The following is a 27391-nucleotide window of genomic DNA, read 5'->3' on the forward strand; positions in this document are numbered from 1 at the left end:
AAGCATATCAGCACTTTGCTTGAAATTTTGCACTGCTCTTTGAAAATTACAGTTCAGCAAAGAGGTTAGGAATCTACTCCTGACGGTCGTCTCATTTATTAATTTTGAAGTGCAGAGCTTTTTTTTTTTTTTTTTGGTGGATAATTGTTCCGCTCCTGACTGTAAAAAAAAAAAAAATGTTTACAGTTGCACATTCTTGCACGTCAAGTGTGGCAAGAGATTCAAGGCGGAAGAAATAATAAAAGTGGGACTACTTATTATGGGTAAATTTATACTCTTTAGCCTTCCCTCAAGTCAAAACAAGCTCCAATAATTTCTGATAAATATGCAAAAAACATGAGCGAGCTTATATGCTGTGGCTTTTCATGCAAGTAACTGCTGACATTGGTGCAAAGACCCAGCTTTTTAAGCAAGTTTCCCTTGATACATAAGTGTTTTCATCAAGTCTGTGTGTGAAAATGACCACCATGTTCATGTGGCTGATAATAAATGGACTCCTCTCCTCTAATTCGGCCCACAGGCACTGAAACCTTTCACAAAGTTGCCTGTTGAATTGGTTTGCAAATGTGTGTGTGAATGCCTGTCCTCCGCTTGGTACTATAGTTTAAGGTTGACAATAAAATATCAGTTTCCATCGCTGCACTGAAATACCTACGCTATGATTTTGCTGAACTGGAAGGTCAAAGTTAGTGCTTCGCTTCTTTGAGCTGCACAAATTCAAAACTGACCATGAGTTAGCCATTATGTGCGTGACCTTGAATCGTCCTACAACAACATGAAATGTTAAGTCTGGAAAAATAGAGACGGCCGGTTGAAACGAAGTGATTAAGACATTACAACTTACTGTTGGAAATAAAACCACAGGCTGAATCCAGAACCACCAACAGTTGAAAACAAACGTACGGCTTGCGGCCACAGCAAACACAATTTGATCAACTTTGTGAAAGGTTGAATAAATCCCAAACGTGGAGAGCTTGGGGCATCCACTTGTAAAATAGTAGATAGTAGTAAAATAGTGACTTATGGATCTCTTTAGTTGGATTTATTATAGTTTTGTAATTACATTTTTGTTTGTTGCATTACATTATAATTATTAATATTATTATTTATTTTTCTTTTCCAGTGGGAGTGGGGTGTTTTTGTAGTGTGCTGACCTGCTAATGCTAATGCTACGTGTGGATCAACAGCGCTAACGAAGCCTACACATATGAAGAAGGCTAGTTTTTCCTGTCTCTATCCACGCATGTAAATGATCCATAGTAAGTACACTACGCTTTGAAAGATGCTAGCACGCTGTCAGCCTGACTTCACCAACGTAATACTCAACATAAATCCCCAATCGGGATTGGGAATGAATTATTAAAGTGTTCCTAATGATCATGCGAGGGTAACACGGCTGAAGTCACGCAGTGCTGTTTTCCTGCTGCGTTGACTAAACAGGCGCGTGAGCAACAACACAACCCTCTTTCATTGTCGATTAGCATTTAAGTCAACAGAAATGAATTCAGCGTTTGATCAGGATTGTAAGAACATGGGCTCCTGCAGCTCGGTGGCAGCTAATTGTTGGGTCCAAGAATGCTTCAAGCCAGTGAAGAAACGGCCGAGTCCATGCAGGGGTCAAACCCTTCCTTCAACTTTTTTTTTTTTTTTTTTTCAGAGCGACTCCCGCGGCGACTTTTCTGGATTTAAAATCAGTAGCGTCAGCTGCGGTCCGGAATGAAGACACGCTCACCCAAATCAAATTCTAATCAAAGCCTGCTCCTTTTAAGGGCCGTGAAAGCTTTCATGTTAACACGCCACCGTGACCAAAGCTTTATTCATGCTCTTAAAAAAGACTGACCGCTCAATGAGCGAGTGTGTACGGTAGCACAGTGATAATACACTATCACCGTGTCAGCACACACACACTCTCTCCCTGCTTCTCATCTCACTGTTGATAATGTTTGTGACTCACAGCTACGCATAAACTGTCCGGGGTCCCCACTTAGAAAGTATGTTTGTTTGCAGATAGGGACACATAGAGTTTCTTCTCAGGTTGTCAGCTCAGATGTGAGCGTTCTTTTTTATCTGGCAGATTAGAGGGTGGCAGTTCATCCCCATGGAAACCTGTTTGGAGCCCTAATTGGCTGACGGATTTGCATGACTTTGATTAAAACATTTCAATTGTTGTTGATGTGGTTTTGTTTGTCTCTCTTTTTTTTTTAATGGTGGTTGACACTCTGCGCATAAAAGCTTTGCATTTGTGGAACAGAAGTGGCTGCTAAATAATTCATGTGTGATTTATACAAGTCATTGATACTTTGAAAAGGAGTGTTAATGGAATGCTGCCAAAATAAAGGACTAAAAAAGGCAAAGTTTTCAGTAGGTGGATGGATTTATCAAAGATACAGTACATTAAAAATCACAGTATATTTAGCATGAACCGATTTGATATTGATGCAGTTGATAATAGTGCGCCAAATTACGCCAATGTGCCAGGAATACTACTAAAAAAACTTTCCCTCATGAATGATTTACCCTTTTTTAATGGCATTTAAATCACCTTTTTAGCACTTTGCTTGTCTTATTTTGATGTCTTCATCTAGTACGGTATTAACCCCAGTACCTAGAATCTCAGCCCAAATCTTTTTTTCAGATTTTTCCTTATTTTTTTGGCATAGAATGAACACATTAATTCAGTCACAGTAACAAAAGAAAAGCGTTCAGAATAAGATAATCGAATATAAATCGGTTTCTGCCCGGTAACACAGTATGAGACATACTTGAAAACGCTCACCATTTGACGCCATGAGAGTGAGAACTTCCCGGTCAAAAGAATGAACCATTCAATCATTTAGCGGAGCTTAGATGCCCATTTCAGTGGTGTTTTTAAGAAAATGTTTTTTTTTCTGTCTGGTAATGAACAGCCCCCTACGGGGTTAATACCCTCAAAATGTGGACTACTTAAGAGGATAATTGAAAGTGTGTTGACAGCAGACATGTTTGGAGCACAATGCTGTGGGTCTACTCTAAAAAAAGAACAAATTGTCAGGAGAGGGTGAGCTGCTAAATGCGGACAAACACAAACAAAACGGTAGCCAGTGGGAAATCTAATCCTCAGATGGCCGAGCAGATTCTATTGACGTATGTCACCGTTCTTTCGACGGTGCTGATTTCAAAAGGGTTTGCAGGGGATATTAGCATTTTTAATAAGCAACTCACTTGCTTCCTTACAGTCCTCTACAGACGAAGCATTCCCACACTAAGCAGGAATGTTTCCTGCGCCTCCATGTATTTTGATCTCTTCTTTCCCACTCTCTCCCTCTATCTTGATCTCGATCAGCAGATTTATCTATCTTCTCCTTACAATCCTGAAACAGATGGCTACACACAGCCCAGGGCGAAAACATTGGCTTTGGACTATAGAACTAGCATGGGCAGTCTTCTGCACTCATTAAAGATCTAAAAAGCTGATATCCAGAGAGGAATATGCGATAATTTGCCAGAAGCAAAAATGAATAAACAATATTCCACGGCGCTCATCTTTAAACCTTTAGGCGTATTCCTCGGAAGCGTGATTAATTTTCCACAATGATAATCATGAAAAGCATGGGAAGAAAACGGAGTGAGCGGGCGCGTTGAGCCATTTGTAAAATTTCAAGATATTAAGTGTCATTAAAGAAAACTTTGGAACCATTAAAAACATGTTTTAAAAAGATGGGCCTCCATTTCCAGATGGAGAATGATGAAAAGCGATGAAGCCACTTAGGGAGAACAGGGAGATCAATCAAAAGGAAGACAGACGGAGGAGGGTGTGTGGGTGGGTGGGTTAGGGGAACAGACATCAGGAATAAAGGCTTGGAGAGGGACACTTTTTAACTGGGTGAGTTACAAATCGCAGGAGCTCGGGTACTCGGTGGAATAGCCAGCGTTTAAGAATTCTCTGCTCAAGAGTGGAGGCATCTCCTGCTTGGTAATTGAACCTACCTTTTGAAAACCAAAGCAGAAATGAAACACACCTACTCGAGTGCAAAGGTGTCCACAAAAGCAGTGCATCCCGCAGGCAACTTCTCTTCACTAATTCTTAAACTTTAGCAAATGTGCGAAAGTGAGCACTTTTGTCCCAAAGGCCTCTTTTCTTGGATTAATCACTCGCTCCCTAAAAACCATTATGGTGGCGGCGTGATGCTGCGAGAACAAGCTGACAGCAGTGATTTTCTCTAACCTTCATCATGTGGTCAAGTGACAACGCTTACAACCTTGTTGGTTTCTGCTGAACCGAGCTTTTCCAAGTTTACAGCAAAGTGTTTGTTTATGGCTCGGCTTGTGAGGGAAACGTCTTTGGCTGTTGTGCTCATTTAGCTCTTGTAAAAGACCGCATTTCGCCAAGCGTGTCGACCCCGCATTTAATGTTGACTCCTGAAACGCTTACAGTATCAAGACCTCAAAACAGATCCAGAGGAGTCCATTTATGATTGTGTTTATTCCAATCGCCCATAATGCATTGTAAATATTGTACGTGAGAATGAAGAACAGCTCTCATCATTTCTGCCTCTGAGTCCCACTTTCCATATTTTTTGGAACAGTGGCTGTGAGTAACAAACTTGTTTGGTTCTATTCAGTCCACCAGGTCCTTTTTAGTTCCTACTTACCATTAGTAATGTATATTATCTCAGTTATTCAACGCACTGTGCTTAAACAGTAGAGAACACATATGTCACACTCACTTGGTTCAGGGGCAGATTCCAGGTTGTTAAATCACTTGATGTGGCCTTGGCAAAATTTAATGTGATCACTTCCAGTGGGTGAGGAAATCATCTTGGAGCTTCTGGTAAACAATCAATTTTTAGCCCAAAAAATGATTTTTTACATTCATGAATGTTGGCCCTGGCCATTTTCGATGCTATTTTCCAGCAAACATGAGTTATAACTGCCAAAAATGATTCTGAAAATTTCCAAAGACCAGACTGAAGGGAAATCAATGACAGATGGGAAGTTGATTTCGGGAATGTGGCGGATTCCAGACCCATATTTCCTGTAACAGACTCAATAACAGTGGCCCAAAACTTGGGCTGCGCTTACAGTTTTGGCCCCTTGGATTGGGTTTGACACCCCTGGTATTGAACTGAACTGAATATTATGTAGCTAGTAAACAGGAAAATCTTTTATATCTTTTATATTGTTAGTCTATGACCTTCTCCCCACCAGAGGGCTCCTACTTCCAGGGAAGAGCGAAGCATGGTGGCCCTCCAGCCTCTGCCATGATGACTTTCCAAGCTGTTTGTTCTTCATGTTGAACCTTGATGAGTCTGACGCAGAACCAGTTTATTACTAGGGTATTACTGAATTATGTAAATCGCGTGAGTAGTTAAAAAAGGGACTGGAGCTGCCGAGACATCTGCGTTTCACTTCCTCAACAGCATAAAACCTAATCCTGTTAACGTTCCTTCCTTGTTACATTTCAGTAAATTAAGCCGAGCTATTTGATTTTATTACATGCTGTATTCAATTTCATTTTAACAACATTTGGTGCCATTTAGTATATTTTATTTTGCTTGTGCAGCCAAGAAGACTTCCTCCCCGGGGACACAGTGATCCAGCGGGCTGCCCGGTGGGGAGAAAATAACAAGACAGAACCAGAGCCAAACTGTAAACACGGACTTTAATGTACTGCAATGCTAACAAATGAGTTTTTGGCGCAGGACACAAATAGCTGGAAAGTTTGTCTCGCATCCCGTTGTATCTACTGAGCTGAGCTGGGTTACGCACTTGCTGGTCATCAAGCCACGCTTCAGTCTGACCTCTCTATTTTGTGCGGATTAGTTCGCACCAATTCAAAATCCATTCAAGTCAATTTTATTCAAACCAACTCCAAACCACTTACTGCACGGAGGATTCTTTTGTGTGGGTGGATAAAACCAGTCAGGGGGCAACTAAGCAGTCTAGAATCCTTGTCCAGTTTGAGAAAGAGTGGCTTTGTTTAGCGTTATTGGCTAATATTGCTCAGCCCACAGACAGCCATTAGGGTAATGTCGTAAGGCAGAGGAGCTGAATTCAGAATGGCACAATACCGAGCCGAGGCTTGGAAAAGCAAATAAAAGGAAGCGTCTCAGTGAGGGGTGTGCAATATAAGTCTTTGTGCGTGCTCAAGCGTGTGTGTGAGCCACACATTCAAACGCAGTGTGTTTATAAGCGAAGCAAGATGTGTGTGATTCTAGGAGACAGAGTGTGCCAGGGCTTCGATCCGGAGGGAACGGAGAAGCAACTGATGTAAGAACCGGAAAACTTCAAGTTCCGCCTGTGTGTCATGGCATACTTGCAGAAGTTTGTCTGCATTGCAGGGAAAATGTGTGTTTAAGGATCTGTCAAGACGTGTAATTATGTACAATCCTGTTGACACCCACAAGTGTGTCTCCCAAGACACAAGTCTGTCTGGGTTTAAGTCACTCACCCAAGTGTCTGACGTGCGGGCTTCCCTGCCTCAGCTTGTCCACAAGTGTGTGGGAATAGCATTCCAGCATTCCTGCTCTTTAGCCAAGGCCGTGAGACAAACGTAGAGGCGGTGAGTTGCTAACGCAGTAACATTATCAGCTTAACAGCTTGTATGTATTATCTGGGGCTGTAAACAAGACTGACAGGGGACTTCCAGTCACATCCAGCTCTGGCCGACCTTGATGTGCGAGGAAACAGACAATTTGTCCTCCTTTGTCTCCTGCAATCTCACTCTCTGTGAATCTCTCTTCACTTTGTCTTCCTGTCCAACTAACTTCAAACGTGGTGTTGACAAGACACTTCTTCACAGCGCAGCGAGACCATACTTTTGAACCAATGTTCAGTGGAATCTCTTCCTTCCATGTGACCAAAGGAATAAAGCTCAATTTGACATTAGGAGTTTAAATAATGCTAGTCTATCAACATGGTGTTACATGCCCACCAAGCTGGGCTGCAGTCCCAAATAAAATAGAAGACAAAATTATAGCAACTAATGTTTGTCTTGAGCCGTCCCATCCTCACCCCCATGGCGTAGTATGTAGACGTTGAGACAGCGGAATATTGGAGGCCCACTGTGTGCAGGATGGGGTAGCACGAGGCATGGGGGAGATGTGGAAGGAAGTCACTGAAACACACGGCAGTTGAGAGGCTTTCAACTGGAGTTGACGTGTTGTTACTTGTAGAATGACAGGAGCGTCATCCCATGTCACACCTAACCCCAACCTGGGCCTTTCTATGGCTGCCCACGTCATCAGAATACGCCGGACATGCTGCTTCAGTTGAAACGCGTCAACATGCAACGCTGATGGCTGCCTTCGGCAATGCCAAAAATAACACATTAAAATGCCATGTAAATATAAGCACTACAACAGTAAAATAGATAGACGAAACACATCTAAATATAAATATGAATTTGGATAACATATGCTTTACTTTAACATCTCATACTGGTCAATGCAACACTGCCCACGCATGAAAATAATTCTCAAAATTATCCCTCAGGGGTTCAATACTGACAGAAGCAAAAAGCTACTGGAAACTTTGCCACATCAGAATCGATCAGAAATATTGTAATAAAAGGCACGGATTTCCATAAATGTTGTGAAGTCAAATGTACTTGTCTTGTCAAAAAAAGAAAAAAAAATTAAAAACGATCAAAAGACAAAAACAGAGAGAATTATTTTCATCCTGCGTCTTGCTCCGATGTCCACTAAATGGACAGTTATCCCCACTCCTCTCAAGACACGAGGGCCATGTTCCAACTAGATATAGTTTAACTAAGCACCCTTCGATATCTACCACAGTCTCATTCGCCAGCATGTACAGACTTTAACTGGCACGAGTGGTGGCTGTTGAGTCATGGTTGTCTCTGACTCCAGTGGAAACGCTTGGCCACTTAGGAAGGCTGGTGATTAACACGCTGTCCGTGCTGAGCACATACCTGACTGACTCCTAACATGTTCAAACAGGCTGCGGTAACACGCAATAAAGCAAACGCTGGCCTCACCATTTCCTACCTATCAGCCCCGCAAAGACAGTCACCACCCCCAGATGGTTCGGTGATTCAAAGTGAACAGCCGAAAATGATAAAGCAAATGCGTCACTTTCAGTAAGAGAGACAAGTAATGTGTTGAAAATAGTTTTCATCTGGGAGCAGCAGCATCAGGAATGTGTCATTGACCACGCAATTCCACAGACTTCCCGTCACATCTCATAATTAACCCCAACACTGCCCTCGATAAGTCCCCCACTACTACTCTTCATTTTATTTTGAAATTAATCCAAACACACTTAAGTGGAGAGGATGAGGAAGAGGCCCCATCATGTGCCAGACCTTCATGCTGGCATGTGGTTAAAGCAACACAGCAGAAGCTCAGCAGCTGTCCTCTGTCAGGAGCTGTGCTGGATTTATTCAGCCATGTTATTGCTGAGCAAATACACATCTTTTCGTCCACAAAGACGACTGTGCTACCACCCTTCTCCAGTGTAGACCATTAATTAAAAAAATACCCATTATCGGCCCTACGATAATGGACATGAGGCAGGTATGAATAAGTAAGAGAACAGTATCAGATCACTATAACAACGGGTGCACGATTTCAGGGACAACACAGAACACGCGCGACCTTGTGCTGCCATAGATACTGTTGCCTTCACGTCTGACTGTAATAGATCGTCTATTTCGGCTGCTCATTACGGATCAGTAAACAAGTGAAGTAAATGATTTAAAGTGACCAGAAGATTAAGGAGAGTAAGAAATAAATCCATGAGATTCCATCTAGGACCATGATCCCACCGAGATATTCGTGACAGAATCTGCCTCCGTTTAGAGTCAGATGCAGTGTTCTTAAGGCGACAATGGCAGGCATTGGTGCACCCCAGTGGTTACTAAGTTCACATCGACAGTATCTGCAAATAACTTCAGCCTGGATGGAAGAACCATCTGTCATGACTTTAAATCCCCATTTAAAAGACCTTTCCCCTTTGCATCTCAGCTCGCTAGCCCCCCTGCCGTCACTACTACTATTTATAAAAACATATAAATAGATTTATCAACAAACACACACCGCGCCTGTGAACGTTTTGTGTTGAATCAATAGACCTGCGCAGGAGGCACAAAGAACTCGGCAAGCCAACACATTCAGCTGTAACGTATCCATATGATCATGGTCAAATGTCAAATCAATATCTACAAGGTAAGCTTGTGTTCCGCCTCCGCTGTAGCATCTGGAGCAAACAAAACTCTTTTCTGAGGCTTCTGAAGACACACTTAATTTTTCAAATAGGCTTCCCTTCTCCCTTTAAGTCTCGTATTCCAGCGCTGATGCCCATTGACGCTCATCTTTCAGCATACACCTCTTGTCTCCAGCTCCATAGATCAGCTTCCACTACTTAGGGTTACCTTTCCCTTCTCACCTCTCAGTCACTGCCAACCTCTTCACCTCCTACACCCAGGAGCATATGGCTGACTGTGCAACCTGAACTTGCCTTGACCTTAATAAATGCATCAGCGTCTAGCGTCACGGTGACAAGAGGTTACAGGTTGGTCGTGGCATTACGGAATAAAAGGGTGGAGGGGCGCAGTGTTTTTCCAGCTATGTTTGATGGTGCCTTCACCCCACTGACCTGAATTTATCCAGGAAGGAGCACGTGCTCTCATTTGCCTGTGTATACGGAGCTGAGAGTGTTATGACAGACGCTCATCATATTTAATCCTGAACGGATTTCGCTGAAATGAAAAGCTGCTTTTCAATTTTATAATCCAGTAGACCTAATCGCTTCACCCACATCCAGTCAAATTAGATGGCTAACACCAGCAAGATCTAGTCACTCCAATTTGTGCTCGATGCATCAACTCATTCTGGTGCGAGGCCGGTCCGGCGCTGACCTTCACGTAGTAGCACATACCGTGTCTTGGGAGCCCACCTCTTTACGCTGCGGTCCAATAAACAAGGCATTGATTGGGATTTTTATGTTTGTGTGTGTATAGTTAAGGAGCGCGCGTCTGTTTCGATTGCAGCTTTTGTGGCACCTCATACTGTCAGCCACCCACATACACAGATCCATAAAGAGAAAGTGCTCACTACAGTAAAAGAAGAAGTTGCTGCAGCGAAAAGGCTGAGTCGATTTTCTTTTCCCACTGCGGTCAATGTGGCACAGGAGAGACACAAAGGTGAGTGTGTCAAAGTGTGGAGATTGATGCCCACACACAGGCTGAACAAAACTACGAACAAAGAGTCAAAGTCAAAGCTGAAGACAAAAAAAGTACAGTTGTGTAAACATATTGTACAGCACAATACTGAAAGCCATTGCACATTGTCGATGAAGTAGTGCCAATTATGACCTTGTATAATAATTTTCGTGTATCAGAAAATTTATTGGAAACGACATTTTTGCTCCCCTGTGAAACACCGTCAACAAAGACTAGAGTATGGGGCCATTTCTACGCTGCTACTGAACGGCTACATTCTTGAGATTCCTATCTGAGAGTGAATTTTACATCAAAACAGCTCCTCTGTCTGAGGACAACGGCAGCCACAGTCAAGTCATTTGGGCTCTTAGTACAGCAGCTATGAGCGCTACTGCACAATAGGACCTATGGATTCATCCCAGGACTGGGGCCACTGGAGTGTGGTATCTGATGCCTGAGTCCAAGTGCTGCAATTTCCAATCAATCTATGTGTTTACTCTCAATTATAGGTTATTTCTGGGTCATGACATTTACACAGTGGCGATAATTGTGCACTCTTTTTAAACAACAAATGAGGCGTCCTTCTCCAGCTAGCCTAACAGTTGTGAAGCCTACTGTGTGGACGCCGACTCATTTGAATAGTTTGTCTGTTCCAAACACAAGTGTAATGAATGGAAATAGATAATAGAGTTGACTGTACGTGGTGATCCATCCTCCTCAGCGGTGCGAGCGTTTGGCAGGTGAAAGCTGCTGCATGCCATCCTGAGGCAGCACGGCTCTCCGCCTGCTAAATGATGCCATCGATGAGTGTGATTTATGGAAAAGGAAATGGATCAATATTCTTTTCAAGACCAGTCAAATAATGCATTTGTTGAGCTAGATTTTGTGTCCCGTGTCTCATGCTCAGTTTGATGCATTCACACCTTTTTTTGACATCAGCCTATTGCTCCATTGTTTGACTCAGACTAGTGGCTTGCAGCTCAGCTTGATACTTGCTGGTACTGGTGTGAACCTTTATGTTGTTGATGCATGCCTCTTTGGACAGACACGATGGAAAACAGAGCCAATAAAATAGGGACACAAACAACATTTTGTTCCATGTTTACTCTGAGAGCTTCTAAAATTTACATTTAGAGTAGGATTTTAAACACTACCCGCACAACAGCAACTTCTTCTGACATTTTCTGACAGTAATTGTCACAGCAAGTCTGCTTTCTCCATCTTGACCTACCCTGACCACACTTCCCACACACAGCTATCCTCATATTGATTTGTTAGCCACATTTAGGGACACTGCCTGCACTACCCTGGAGTGATACAACGATACAACACAAACACACAAGCCATGTGCAATAACAACTCCTGAAAAAAACAGTGCAGAATAGAACATTCTATTCCCATTTTCTGAATGGATCCAGTGTTCATGCGTTATGTACAATACATACTCCAGCTTCATAGGAGATGGGAATCTGACATCTGGTAGTTATAGTAGCATTATTTATAGCAGCACTGTTTACAATAATTGTCCACAAACAAGGACATTATTATTTTTTTTCCTTGCAGGACAAAGATCAGTTCAGGGTTTCCACTTGATGTAAACTAGCGTAGCGCACTGTCACGACTTAAGTGACCTCTGCCAAGCCATCAGAAGAATGATCTCTTTTTTCATGATCAGACGTATTGAAATGAAGTGGAAACACATACACAAAACACATAACGCATCATGAAGAAGGATGTGAATGTGACAGTTTTTAGCACATTTTTCAAGGAAAAATCCCAAAAGAAACCTCACAATAACTGAAGTTTTTTGCGAAGAGATGGACCGCTGCTGATTGGAGAGAGATTTGCTCCTGATGAAACTCATGTTTTTTTCATCAATTCAGTAAATGTCAAAACTTTCCCTGCTGAGTCACTGTTTCGCTGATCGTGTCTTTATTGGCTGTGCTCTCCCATTCTTTTTTCAACGGCTGGGAGTGTGCCGCTCCACCGCTGTCTCAAAAAATCCTGGCAGAAACCGTGCCATTTACTACTTTTTGCAGGTCATTCCTATCCCAAAACACAAAAAGCAAAACTCAACAAATGCTCTGGTCTGATACAGTTAACTCCCATGATCTCAAAATTGAATCTCTATGTGCCAAGTTAAAATAGGTTAGGGAACACATAACCATAAACAACTAATGACTTGTGTATTTATGATCAGTTCGGTGTTGTTTATTGTGAATTTTTGGTGACAATTGTTGGGTAAAATATTATAATGTTGAATAAGATGCTCATAGAAAGTGATCAAAAAAGATTCAAAAAGGCTGCTAACACCCATATGAATACGTAGTATAACTAATGGTGATCCATGTTTCCCAATGTAAAGCGGAACCACGACATATAAATACAAAATGACCATTAAAAAATATCTTACAGTTCAGCAGCACTAAGTAAAAAAAGCTGTTTAGAATGGAGGACCAAAAGTTTCCTGCGGGCTCGGAGTTTGCGCTAACATGTGATCTGAGAGACATTAATGGCCTCTGTGATGGAAACATTTAGACAGGGCAGCACAATTGCAGTGGGATGTGTTTTGTGCATTTGTCTGTGGTTGGAGGGCAGAACGGGGCCACTTTGTCCATATTGACTGCAGTGCCATGTGACTGCTGCGATCATTAATGTGTCCCGATGCCAACGGGTATCCTGATGACCCACATCTCGCCACTTCCCTCCTATATCGCCGTTCACCAGCGAGGCTCTCCTTCCGCACACACACCCGCCATCAGCAAATCCTCCCAGCCTACAAGCATGTTCGGAAATGAGGGAAAAAAAACCACACAAAGAACCAAATAATAATCACTTTTTCAAGAAAATTGTTCATTTAAATTTGCATGATTTGTAATTAACATAATGGGAAAAAAAATGTCTTGTTAATAAAATAAATAGTCGAAGGAGACTTTCCGCCCCGAATCAACTGTCTCCCACTTGTTTAACTTTGGGAACAATGAGGCGAATATAGCTCCAAATATAGAAACTCATTTGTAGAGAAACGTGGCGCTGTAATCCTGCGCATGCTGATTCCAGGACAATTGTGACTCCCCTCACAATAAAGATGGATCTCCTTAAACGGGAACATGGTCTGCGACACAAGTGCACAGTCAGCTCCAGCTCCGCTTCGCCTCGGACCTTCCAGCTCTGTGGGACATTTAATTAGATGGAGAAGTTGTTGTTTTGCATAGTGACCGATTATTGGCAGAAGCAGAGGACCGAGTCCAGGTCGGAACTTGAGCCTGCTAGAAGACGCATCTAGAGAGGTTCCTCTGAAGGAGTCTGTTGATAACAACCACTCCAACAGTGACTTATTAGGTTTTAATGGGTATAGCACTTTCTTTCTACGCTACCATTTATCAGTTTCTTGTAAGCTTCTTATGAGTGTGTGTAACAAACACCTTGAATCGGGGAGAGAGATACAACAAATTCGTATCTGTGATTCTCTGCTGTGTCCTTCTGTACAGCAGTAAAATGCTGTTTATCAGATGACTGCTGTACACATCACCAGAGCCACCGGTTTGTCTTTGCATTCCTCTAAATCAAAGACATTTTGAGTTTGCAAATTCCGTCCTTTATCAGAGCAGATTTTCTCCTCACTAAGGATCACACGTAAATATGTCTGAACGTGTTTTTTTTTTAAGCTCCTCCTGATCTTGAGTGTCGCCCGCTTTGCACTTCCACTGGCGTTCTCATCTAAAATGTACATGAATTTAGTCGTCCCCGGGGCCCCACGCGCAGCCTCTCACCACCAACCTCAACCTGCTAATGTGGCGTAGCGTACACCCAGTTGCAGACACAAGTGCGGTCGCAGACACACGTATCCGTCCATAACCGCAAGGAAGCATAAATGGAGGCATGATATTTTGGGGGAATGGGCTGGGTGGGGGAGAGGTGGCGCACCACTAGAGAAGACGAGTTAATTACCCCCTGTGATCAATAATTCATTGGGCTGTCAGCTTGTGTGTCGGCGCGTCTCTCTATGTGTCCTGGCGTGTTTTGAGTGCACGTAAGCACCAAGACCAAACTCCAACAGTAAGCATTTTCTTTCCCAGGGAACGGCAGATTAAGAGGATTGACTCTGTAATGGATTAACCTCAAGAGAGTGTGTGTGTGTGTGTGTGTGTGTGTTTGTGTGTGCAGACCGGCGGGTGTGTGTGTGTGATGAGCAGGATCAGGGCGCCCATGTATGAATTGATTAGCGTAAGACGCTCCTCTCTTCCCTTTTAATGACCAAATCAGCACTTTTCACCATTGGGGGATAAATGTTCTGGTGCTGGTCAGAGAACTTAGGCCTGGGCTTCTTACAAGGGGTGAGCTGACATTCCAAAATGAGTCGACAATGCTGACCGTTGGTTGGTCCAGTGTCTTGTGGGCCATGCTGCCTCTTGTTTGCCATTGCTATGTCTTTGGAAGTATTTGACTCAAAACCATTCACTGCAGTGTTGTGAATTACCGACATAGGGCATGCTGCAGCGTCATCGTAAATATGTGCACTTTTTACTGTTTTATTTATTTATTTCTTACCTAGGACACAGACGATTCTCCCATTTCTCCAAAGACAAATATGTAGTCATGACACTATATAAGTTTTTTTTTTTTAAATAAAAGTGTAATTTAAGCGGATTCTGATTTAAAAAAAAATCATGATTTTTCTGGCCATTATCAAGATGCTTGTTCTTTAAGAATGCACTTTATTCCAAGGCACTTTCCTAGTCAGTGGGCTCCCCACTGACCATGGCAATAAATTTGATTCTGATTCTGAAGAAACCAGATGACTTCACTCAAAGCCATTGCAGGAAGCAAGTCCTCAAGCAGGCCAGTGCTAACGTTAACCGTACCACACCATAACCACTATTATATTGTTAAAAATTCTGCTGTTTTTATCTTTTTTGTATATAAAGTGAAGGGACTTTATACCTGTAATTATGCACCATGTCCATTACAGGTATGTAAACTGAGGTGGATTTTTTTTTTTCTTTTGCGGGTCATACTGTGGGTCATATGATGTAAATGTTTTGGTTATGGAGAGAAGGATGCTCCTGAAACTAAGGAGCATAGTGGACAACATCACCCACCCCCTTCATGAGCTCCTGGTCCAATACAGAAGCACATGGACCAACAGACTCCACGAGGTAGTCTCAGACTGAGACGACCCAACTCTCTGAGTGAAGACTCAGGAGGTCCTTTCTTCCTGTGGCAATAAAAACATACAATTCATCTCTGAAAAAATTGTACATTTTCTTGCACATTGTTTACATGGTTTCTAAGCTCTTTTGTACAGCTTTTTTGCACTTTATAATATTATTTCTTTTTAATTTATTGTGATTATGTTGAGTACAGAGCATGTTATGAACACAAATTCCCTATAATTAATAAAGTTTTTTCTGATTCTGATTTTTTTAAATTGTCCTATATGGCACTGTAAAAGGCAAAGTGGAAACAGCACTGGCCAATGATCAGTTAGGCGCTGTGTTTTTAACAAATCCATTTCCCCCGTCATGGCTTAATAGCAAATGTTCCGTAGCCCCTACATCACCTGCATCCTTAACAGCAATGACACATTACTCAAATACGTACATATTGTTTTGAATTATATTACACCACTGTGACAAAGTTTTAGTTGAAAGCTGTTGAGTTGAATAGCAACAAAACCAAAATAAAACAAGGTATGTAAACAGATATCCGAATGCATGATCAAATGAACGCATTCAAAGAATTTCTTCCAAATTTTGTCGCGACCGGCAGCTGGGGTTGACTTGTGATCTCTGCGTTTTGCCTGATAACACAGGCGCTGAAACAGGCGGATACACGTGCACTACGAAACGCACGCACAGCAGGGACCTGTCACTGACTTAGAAGAATAACAAGGACACACAACAGTGCACACACACAGACACCGAGGCCTAATATGTGATAAAAAGCACATAATCAGATGTGTGGCGTGGTGTGTCAGCTTCCTGCATATCAGCACAGGAGAAACAAGCAGGGGAGGAAAAGACAGATCAGATGAACATGACTATGGAGTTGTCTGAGGGCCGGCACGTGTTGTTTGATCTCTTACCTGTTTGTTGTATTTGGTTCCGGTCTGGCAACCATACTCGGAGCACTGGTCAGATCCCAGGGACATGGCGTCAGCGTTGCCACTGCCGCTACTGCTGCTACTGGATCCAGTACTCCCCACGCAGCCCCCACTGCCCACAAAGGTGTTGGAGGGTGGCAGCTCCTGGACTGCTTGGTGCTTCTTCCCCTCAGCTGGTGGCGAGTGCGGTTGTAGGTTGACTGCAGGGAGCGGCGAGCTGGATTTATAGTGCCTTGCCAGATCTGGACTGGACTGGTGCCTCCTGCTGCCGACCATCCGTGGGCTGCTGGGGTCACCCTCCACAGCACAATAGCGGGCGGCCAGACGCTCACTAGCACTGCTTAGATCCTCCTCGTCGTCATCGTTGGCGTGGCGGCGCAGTCCATTCACTGTGACGATGCCGCTGTACAGCGACCTGTCGGATTTGCCGCCAGCTCCAGTGCTGTTGCCACTTCCGTTTCTTTTGTCCCGCCGAGGTTTGCGCCCACGATCTGACGTTCCTCCGCGAACAGCTTGAGGCTGCGCCCCTGGTGGACTGAAGAAATCCTCCTCGGGCTCCTTCTTGCCAGCCTCATAGCCATTCTTACCTTGAGCGCCGCACTGTCGGGCTGTGACCACAAGAAGAATGACCAGGATGACAGCTGCCGCTCCAGCTAGGACACCAATGGCTACGCTGAGCCGCTGCTTTCCTAACGCCCGCTCATTATCTGGGTCACCTGCGATGTCTAAGGACAGAGGAGCCAGCAGACTGCGGGCCACCTGCAACGACACAAAGTCAGAAAGAGGACAGACGGATAATGATTAACAGATATGAAGAAGACAACGTGACTTAAAATAGCTAGATAAGTCTGAGTGACTGAGATGAGTGATGGGAATCACAACATTCCTGGCATCTTTGAAGTCGTACAGTTTCCTCCTCAAGCTATTTTTGTGTTGCATTCTCCCTCAGCTCCAATGTCAAGGACTGTTCTCAAGTTTATTAGTCACTTTTTAGTTCCTTTTTCCTGCACATTTTCTATTCTCCACCACTTATGGGCTTCTGCACGGCCGGAGTGAATCCCAGCTACTTGGGACGTGACACGCTAAAACCGCCTTTTTGCGTGAACTGCATTGACATTTCCGCAGCATATACACGAACGCCACATACCAAGCATGACTTCAACTCTTTCTATTTCATCGAGGTGGCAGTTTTCGTTCAGAGGAAGTGAAGAATGCCCATACAGCATGGAATAAAAGCAGCCATTGTATGAGCTGTCCTCGTGTTTGATTGCCCATAATCGAGCCGGCGCGACGCTGAATGTGTTTCTGTTATCTGTTAGATATTTGTGACGCAATGACGGCAATCACCAGGGCAGTGAAAAATGGTTTCACATCATGAAAAAGAGGATTCTCTTACAGCAGCGACTATAAAAGATGACCCAGTGGGCGTCAGTCACAGAGAAACATCAAACAGCATCTTCAACTTAATTAAACTTTCCCACTGAGCACTTGTGCGGGAGGCTCACAAAACACAGTGTCACGGAATTCATAATTCCCTTTTTTAGCTCAGCTAAATCGTGCTAAATCTGCTTCGGTTGAGGAGCAGGGAGCTGCGGAGCATGGGAACGTGGAAAGTGACCGGGCTGCAAAATCAGAGACGATAATGACGAGGGATGAGCGTGCAAATAAAGACATGCTTTAACTGCCTCCTACTGCAAACACATCTATTGTCTCATCAATAAACAGTGTCTCCTTTGTGGAAGACAGCGGGGGTGTGCATTTGTGAAGGCTTTGTTATTCCAATTTTCTGCACTGAAAATTAGACAGATGGACAGGTTGGAGCCCGTGGAGCATTAAGAGCAATTCAGCCATATCCTGCTTCTGCCTGTTGCTCGAATTCGGTTGCTCGCCTTTTGATTTTTGTTCCAAAATAATCTCTCAGTGCGAAAATGTAGCAGGCTGGTGAAATTGATTCAGCAATGGGACACATATCATTTCAACCCAAACCTTCCTCTAAGAATTGGCTTGTCTGGATCTGAAAAGCAGGCTGGATCAATTACGCTGTGTTTCCACCGAGCAGGTTCATCTCAGGCAGTCCGGTAACAGGTCCCTTATCCCCAAGCATGTCTTGTGCCCTGCCGAGTCTAGGCCCCTTTTGAGGGGACGTGGGCGGTGAAGCAATGACGTGGCACTGCTTCATTCATTCTTTCAGCCACGGTGGCAGTTGTCAGCCTGCCTGCTCTGGCTGGGGCTGATCATTAGGAAAATAGAAGTACTAGAAACTGTACTGATAAACTGCTCGCAAGTACACACATGCTATTGAAGTGACAGTTACGGGTGATCGTCTTGATGTGTTGGTTTGTTCAACTGGTTATTTATGTGTTTGACTTGTTTAATGACGCCAATGGGTTTGAGAAACCAAAACCTCTGCTGTGATGTCTGGCAGGACACATGCAGGACACGCACATAAGTAGCTTTCCATGAAAACATTTCAATATTTGGGTTCCACCTAGGGATGGACGACATCATATTATTCACGATATACCGCCAAAAACAATCCCCTCGATGGCAATTTTGCAAATCACGATAAATTCGATAAACACACGGCTCATTCGCTGCAGTGGACTTGCGTACATGAATGTGATAAGACCGTGACTGTCGACTCCGATCCAGACACTCGGAGGATCGGAGATGCAGTGGTCCACATCGGTTCTCTGAAGCGGTCGTCTGCCTTGGTTCATATCATCACACGCAGGTCTCCCGCTGCGCTGGTGCCTCGGCGAAGCACCATGGTGAAAATAGGTGGATATTTGACTGACATCTGCTCCGGTATTGGCGGCAGCGTCCCCTTCCATGGATTAGGGTTCACTGATTGCGGACACACTCTCTCAGACAGCGCTAATGCTACGACCCTGCATCAGTTAGGGACCATCAACAAATTGTAAAACATTCAAAGTATTAGTGAGTAGTATTAGCCTATGAAATAAGGTTTTTCATCATAGTAGACAAAGCACCGACACTTTGTATGATTTCAAAAATTATGACTAAATGATAATTTATTTATATTATTTCTAATATTTCTTCGATGGCAATTCTTGGTCACTGATTTTTCTTGTTTTTGGTAACATAAACAACAATGGCTTGCTTGCTTTAGAGCAGCGCTTGTGGGCTTGGACCTGGATTGGGTCGGTTATGCGGTTAACTATCCGACATTATCGAGACCTCTCGGTCCACACAAGCCATTGTAGCACAGAAGACAACCTGTACTATCACACAAATAGCTTCAACTACGCAACAGTAACTCACAAAATCCCCTCATAACAGCACATATGCTATATTACTGTATAATGTGTTGAGCAGAATTATTTCATAAGTCAAGCAGGAGGAGGAAAAAGATGACCTTGAGCATTCAGAAGCTTCAGTGGCAGTTGAAAACCTTGGTGCTTCAACTGCATTTGATTCTTGGTTGATTTGGCTTTTCATTTCTTTTCTTCTGCTTGTCAAACTCAAATGACGTTGTTCAGCAACATTATTTCTGCTATATTTCATAAATAACTCCCATTACATGTCGTACACTAAAAGCCCCAATAGGAACGGCAACAATTGAACAACTATAAAGGAGTTTGTATTCATCCTTCAACATGGCTGGTCATGTTTGACATAAGAGGTAAGGTATAAAATACACTAAAATATCACAGAAAAGGCTTCCTTCAGTGAGTGAGTGGTATCTGCGTTGACAAGAGGGGAGGATACTACACTAACAGGAGGACTTTTTAGGCAATTAGTACCATTACTATCACTGGCACGGTAGTAGATGTAAGGTCGAGTTGTTGTCGGTGCTTCTTCTTTGACAAGCATCACGTCCTTGCGCACACTGTGATACAGATAATTAACTCATGTGTGAACCTGAAAACGTAATTTCACAAAACACTCATAACTTCAGAGGCTTCAGTTATAATTGTTGCTACAGTGTACACACTCCCACACCCTCTGCAATCGAAAAGAACTAAAAGGATCATTATAAGAAAGTGGGTTATGGTGAAACACAAACAGCCATTACTGGATGTGGAGTCTCGCTTGGCGGGAGACAATGATCCTGTTGACTTACGGTGGTCAGAGCCACTCTGCCAATGCAGACATGGCTCATAAATATTAACAGAGTGAAAAAATAGCAACTGTGCTTGCCGTTAAAAAACACGAGTGTACACACACGCTCACCTACACACATATCTTTAGTGTGTATAGACTGGGAAATTACTCCTCAAACTGTAAACTGTTACTCAGCCGTTCGCCGGAGCAGCGCTGACACCTCGTTCCAGGGCTCATATGCCAATTTCTTTGGCCTGTCAAGACCTGGAATTATGTAGTCATGTAATCCCAAACGCATTCTGAAGGTGGGTGATAGGTAATGCGGCTTTGAAGAATGAATTACAGAGAGACAGGGAGCAAGGTGACAGGCTGCCCCTCGGTTTGCAAAACTAAATAAAATGTCTCTAAGCTGCAGTCCTCATCACACTGCGGTCAATGCTTCTCACACACTCGCCCGTCACAGCCCCATTAGCTTTAGTCATACAGCCCAACATTATTCACTTCACTTCTTCTGGCCCCTGGCTAAGGATATAACATTGTTTCATCACTTTCAATCTCTGAGTTGGGCTGAGTCTCTTGCAGGAGAGCTGTGTTGGTTCTCCACTTCTTGTTTTGCCTGCAGTCTTCCGTTCCATTCTGTTTGGTATGTCTCTTGCATATTTTTCAAAAATGTTATCGTGTGCCGGGAAAAAACAAGCAGTATAATGTTGACTTGTTGTGCGCAAATACAATTAGGACGTAACTGATGTCTGATGTATCAAGATGCATTGCAACAATTAAATGTGGTTGGCTCAAGGGAAACTCAGCATCTTTGCCTGAGAGGGAGGGGAGGACATGCGGCTCTCAGAGGAAGCTATACATAGCCAGTCAAATGCATTGCTGAGTGAAGCCTGTGAGCCTGGTCAGCCACTGTGCCGTAAAGTGTTCAGCCACCGATACTGTGCTTTCCAAACAAAGCCCTTTGATGCATCCCAAACTCCCATTGGAATCCTCCGATCTGCTCTCAGAGATTTGTTCCACTTGTGCCTGACGCCACCATATATCTCGGCCACACTCCAAAAAGCCTTTTTTTCTCCTGTGTCGTGTCACCAGGGATGCTGATGCTTTGATCAAGACAAGTTTAGCACCACTCCCCACACTCACTGAAGCGGGTTCCACACAAAAAGGTTGTAAATCTGAAGAGAACGCTCACATGGAGACAAAAAAACCTGGCGTTGATCGTAATGTCTTTGGTGCACCCTTATAATTTTTAGGCAGCACACAACACGTAGGGTTCTGTCCCACCACTGATCTCGAAGTTCATCCTCCAAGTCTCACATATCACATGATGCTCAATAATACATGCGAATAATCATTATGACTTTGTACCAGGAACAAAACATTGGTTGAGGAACTAAAGTTTGCACATGCCACTTGGACCCCAGAAGGACTGGACTAGATGGGGACAACAGCATATGGGATTTGAGACATGAAATCTACGTCTCACGACGGAAGCTAGTGATCATCAATTGAATCAACGTCGAACTCTCCCCCATTGCTTCCTGGTTTCTGTCGGACCGCTTCAATTGGCTACATTCCGTTCTGAGTCAGGACCAGTGTTCTCTGACAACACTCAACACCTTTAACACTTCAGATCATCAGGACACTCTTAACACAACTCAGACCACAGGACTGTCTTATATGATAACCTGACCATAGACAAGATAATCAGGCCTCCTTGGTCAGGAACTGCTTTGTTACGGGCTATGACAATGTTATAACCTGTATTGCAGAGAAAGAAATACAAAACATTATGTCTGTTATGGTAAAAAGAAATCTATTTAAATGACTGTACTGTCTGTTCATTACAACTTACTAAAGCAGCGTGCTTTGGGCTTCATAACTGACTCAGCCAAAGGACTCAAAGACACTCTGCATCACTGACTACTTTTTCACTGAAACATTGATATCTCAATATTGTCACCTTACCAACCTCATTCTTGCTTTTGCTATTGATGTTGCCCATTTGCCTCAACACAACTCGGCTTGTTCAGCTTCAGAGAAACTGTAAAAACATATTGACAGTATCTTGGTTGGAGGTCATTGCGCTGTGGGCAGAACCAGAGCATGTGGTCACCGCACAACTGTTGCATTCACCGAACAAAGCCTGTCGCTGCAGCACGAGCGGGTGTTCTCTTTCTCTAATTACTCCTGGCATTCATCCACCGCTCTGTTTGACTTCATTGTGAGATGGAGGTGTTCTCTCCTCAGTGACGTCTGATCAATGACTCAGCCATGGTGCATATTGCCATTAATATTGTCTTTCTACACCTGCCGGGACAGACTATACTCTGGTGTTCACAACACTGACAGCAGTTACGACCACATGGCTACTGCACAGTTCCACGGCACTCACTCTCCTGACTGACTTGTGCACTTACAAAATGCTAATCCATTATAAGATCAACAGCGTGAGCCATGTGTCTTTCAAAATTCACATACGACTGGTAGAATTCAGGGCCCAAGAGGTTCCGAGTTCAACTAACAAAACTCCAGCGATGAGGAAACTTGTGGGGTAGGAGCGGTTGTTTCCATCTGAAACTGGACCTTGACCACTTCTTAAAATGCCAAGTACATTTTAAATGCTGGGGGAGGAAATCTCCCCATATACCATTTGACCCATGGTCACCAACTGTGGCGAGAAAGAACAAGTGGCTAAAGTCTTCGTCTCAGGGTTGCTTGACTTTTCCTTACAATGAAGACTCAAGGTAGAACCGCCACTCTTGGGGTAGCTTGGGCATCTTATCAGACGGCCTCCCTCGTGAGCTGCTTCTGGCATGTCTAACTGGGAACCCGAGTCAGTGTCTCTTAGTTGGCCTGGGAACGCCTTGGAATTCCCAAAATGAGCAGCAGGAGGTTTCAGGGGAGACTAAATTTCCCTGCCTGCAGTCCCCACGCCCTGACCTTGGATAGGATGGACACATGGAATTTTAGGATCCAATCTTGAATTGATAGTTTTGCGAATGAGTTCAACGCTTGCGGATAATCGAGGCAGAAGCTGAGTTGCTCGAAAACATAAACATCAAAGGGGATTCCTGAACTAGAAACACAGATGCTCAATTCAGTCGTAGCAGGAGTTTGTTCAGCATAGTAAAAAAATAAAAACAAGATACCGGAGGTATGTCATAATCCACATTTGTGCTTTCACTGAGACGACAGAAAGTGTCATCTATTTTACTCAACCAATTCTCACACGCACGGCATAATATACTGTTGTTTGCAAGTGGTCTGTGGCGTCGTCAGCTGACCCTGAAGGCAGCCTTCCACGTTGCATGTTGACGCATTGGAGTTTCGATGAGCAGACAAAGCCTGCATCAAAATGTCATGATCCGGGTGGGCGGGTCAGACGAAACAATCGGAGCAGTGCCTCCTATACCCCCCCCAAAATAAACAACTAAACCAAAAAAAAAGAAAAACAAAATAAAATGACTGGAATGCAGTCAATCTGGAGGCGATCTGACAGAGAAACAAGGAAGCATCGGAGGAGTTTTGACATTTATTGAATACTATAAAGTTTTTATTTTGATGAGGAGTGAATCTCTTACCAACCTGTAGCTCACCTGCCTGGTCACCTGTTTCCTCATAAATCCAACCGGATGTGCGACTTTATTTCTGCGAGTTAATAGTTATGATCTTTTTTCCATTAAAAACAAGCTGAAAACCACCATCATCATGTTTGTATGTATGATGCATTATGCAAACACGAATGTGGTTCCGAAGTTTTCTTTTACTTTTAATGTGTTGGATCACGTGATAACTTTTAATCTTTAACAAAGAGATCGCTATTTTGAAGGCTTTTCATTTAGGCCATGGCGGTGCGCTCCAATTGTTTCCATGTAGTGGAAACTATTAATGAATATTAGCACAAGGCAGCTCTGCTTCTAGCTTCAAAATACAACCACTGACTCGCAACACAGGAGACAGAGCGGTTTTCTTCTTGAAGCAGTAACATTCACACGCAAATTCCACTCCATCCTCTATCACTTTTTAAGAATTTTCCAGATCGATTCTTGACATTTGTAATCTCCACTTGGGAGCCTGTTTTGAACAGTAGGTTAACATGCATTGTTGGTTATTAGCTTGCATTGAAATGCATGTAGAACTCTGCTGGGCGTATAAGATGAGTTCAGATTGAAACAGGGATTTTATGAAAGATATGGACGTGAGTTAAAACAAATGAATAATATTCAGGGGTGCAAACATGACAAAAAATTATCTGACCTTTTTAAAAAAAAAAAAAAAGACAGGGCAGTTGTTTTTCTTCTAAAATGGCCTGGAGCTATTTTAGTCCTCCGCAATCAACGTCACAGTTCATGCACAGGCATGGGAGCTGAAGCTTTCCTCTCAACGTGAAAGTTCCCTGAACACTGGAACGGAGAGACAGTGAAAACCCACACTTCCAAAATAATTGTGTTACTTAAAACACTGTCGGTGAGAGTACATCTGCTAACTTCAAGTATTAAGAAATGCTCACTTGATTTGCAGAATTAGGTCAAAGGAAAGAAACGAGTCAAATCTCACTGTTGGAGTTATTTGTGGTATCCAAGTAATGTCTTTGAGTCAAGTCAATTACCTCTGCACCCCAGTGGGAATCTGTGAGGCCTCTCTAATCTCCCTGTGAAGTCCTCAGCACGAGAGGCCCACAAGGAGTTTGAACATTATTGGAGACAAGTTTGTTTCCAATATTTCACGTGTTGTGCAGTTGCCCTGTTGTTGACTGAAAAGTCAAGTCCTTCAAGCAGCCTTCTACATGCACAGCCCATCAATATTCAGGTCTATTGTGAAGTAGCCCAGCAGAGGTACAACTGTTGAAATGATCTTACTTCAACCTGCCGTGTAATACAAGGCTAAAACTGGGACAGGCCTTCCCAGCGTCCTCTGCCTCACAACACAAACTCACCCAGGATTCCATCAATATTTATCTCACTCGCTTTTCCAAGTCATATGCACCACATTATCCCAGCAGAAAGACTATGTTTTCAATGCATAGTTAAAAAATACCTACGGTTCTTATAGTATTTTCATTTGCATACTAGCGTTACTTCGCTTTGTCTCAATAGCTGTCGCTGCTGAACTGGTGTATGTAGAATTGACTGTTTGGTTCCATGGTGTGCTGTCAGGTAGACTAGCTCAACATTAAGATAACATCAGTTTTAGGGTCATCCATCAGTCAAGGCTGTCGCCGGGAATCGATTAGCGCATTTGTTGGGGACAATTGTAATGGGTGATTTGAATCTTATGAAGTCGTCATCACCCTCTGTAGAGACGCTTTCACTGTTAATAGGAGTGAGATTCCCATGTTACACTGGCAACTGTTCTTCATGCGTTTCACCCAGTAGCTTGGAAGGGTTGTTCCCACCAGCTCTGAAATACCATAATATTTAGTCACCAGTCACAGGAACATTGTTTTTAATGTGTGGTTTCACTCTACTCTGTGTGCTTTAAAATCAAAGTTGCCATTTTAGCTAGTTTTGAATGGAGCAGGAGCAGCGGAAGGAAGTGAATGATGAACATTCAAAACCGTCCTAAAGCCACACACCACCAATATTTAATCACTCTCAACTTTTTCCATTTCTTCAAATCTCCCTGAGGGAGTTAATAAAATGTGGAGCATGGATCATTTCAGGTAATATTTGTGTTAATAGTTCCTCCAGCATCAACTGACTCAGTAAGAAGCATCAAAGTTACCTGTGCATCCACCAGGGTAGCGTTGATCAAGGTCTCATTGATGAAGACGTGGACGAGGGCCGTGGCACACAGCGATGGGATCCCACTGTCGTTCACCCTGATGACAAGACGGTGCAGACCTCTGTGGCGGCGCTCCAGGGGTTCCGCTAGTGTGATCACTCCATTAGTGTGGCCAATCTCAAACAGCCTGAATGGGTTTCCTCCGACCAGGGCATAATGAAGGTCAGCATTTGGGCCAGTGTCCGAGTCTATGGCGGTTACAGTCCTCACGATGGTGCGGGCGCTGCTGGCGGGTGGAAGGAGGGTGTAGGAATCGTTGGCTGGAGACGTAATCGAGGGAGCGTTGTCGTTCTCATCTGTGACAAACAGCGAGACGGTGGCGGTGGCAGTTTTGCGTGGCTCTCCTCCATCAACAGCTCGGACGCGGAAGGTGTAAGTGGAACGCTTTTCGCGGTCAAAGGACAAGGTGGAGAAGATGGTCCCTGTGTTGTTTTCTATTGAGAATACTTCCTGCCGCTCTTTCTCTCCATTTTCTGCCGGCACTCTCTCCGCTGTCTTCCCATCGACTCCATCCAGCTCTACAAACAGACTGAGCTCAGCGTTCTCTCCCTCATCAGCATCGGTCACGGTGACCATTCCAACCGGGCTGTTGGCGAGCAGGTTCTCTTTGACGTAGAACGTAAACAGTTCCTGAACAAACTTTGGCGCGTTGTCATTGCGGTCAGTGACTTGAACCACAACTGTCGCGGAGCTCTGTAGAGCTGGCGTGCCCTTGTCTTTGGCGATGACGCGTAGTTCGTACCTCTCCCGCTGTTCCCTATCCAGAACGCCAGACGCACGGATATCTCCATTATCTGGGTCGATGTAAAACGGGGAGTTGGCTGCAGGGTCAAGAGAATACGCTATCTCGGCATTTTTACCACTATCCGAATCTGTGGCGACTACAGTCAGGACCCTTTCACCCGGGGAGTTGTTCTCAGCAAAGTGGACCTCCATGAGACTTTGAGCAAAGTTTGGAGCATGGTCATTGATGTCGACCACTCGCACCATCAGGGAGCTGTTGCTGGATAGACTGGGGCTTCCTGAGTCCACGGCCACGATGGTGACGCTGTACTCTTTGGTTAGCTCGTAGTCAAGCAGGGCAGAGGTGTGCAAAAAGTACTTCTTCTTGTTTCTGTGGAATGAATAACAAAAACAAAGACTTAATTCCAATAATTTATGTTAAAACTAGGGGGTTAATAGCAGACTAAATTACAAATGATAATAATTAAACAGATAATGATTCATAGATTCCAGAGATTCTTTGTGTTAATTTACTCTACAAAACA

The 27391-nt window shown here is 43.7% G+C and overlaps 1 protein-coding gene across 2 annotated transcripts in view; it reads right to left on the reverse strand.

Moving 5' to 3' along the window:
• LOC128753414 (protocadherin-7-like) overlaps positions 1 to 27391 on the reverse strand; it is a 55856-nt gene that overhangs the window by 25575 nt on the left and 2890 nt on the right. For both annotated transcript variants that reach the window (XM_053855102.1, XM_053855101.1), the window contains 2 exons: positions 26064 to 27237; positions 16251 to 17027 (listed from right to left, as the gene is read on the reverse strand). In XM_053855102.1, coding sequence (XP_053711077.1) covers positions 16251 to 17027; positions 26064 to 27237 — 1951 coding nt within the window. The remainder of the gene's footprint in view (positions 1 to 16250; positions 17028 to 26063; positions 27238 to 27391) is intronic.

The sequence above is a fragment of the Synchiropus splendidus genome, chromosome 2 (assembly GCF_027744825.2).
Source record: "Synchiropus splendidus isolate RoL2022-P1 chromosome 2, RoL_Sspl_1.0, whole genome shotgun sequence".
Taxonomy (NCBI): domain Eukaryota; kingdom Metazoa; phylum Chordata; class Actinopteri; order Syngnathiformes; family Callionymidae; genus Synchiropus; species Synchiropus splendidus.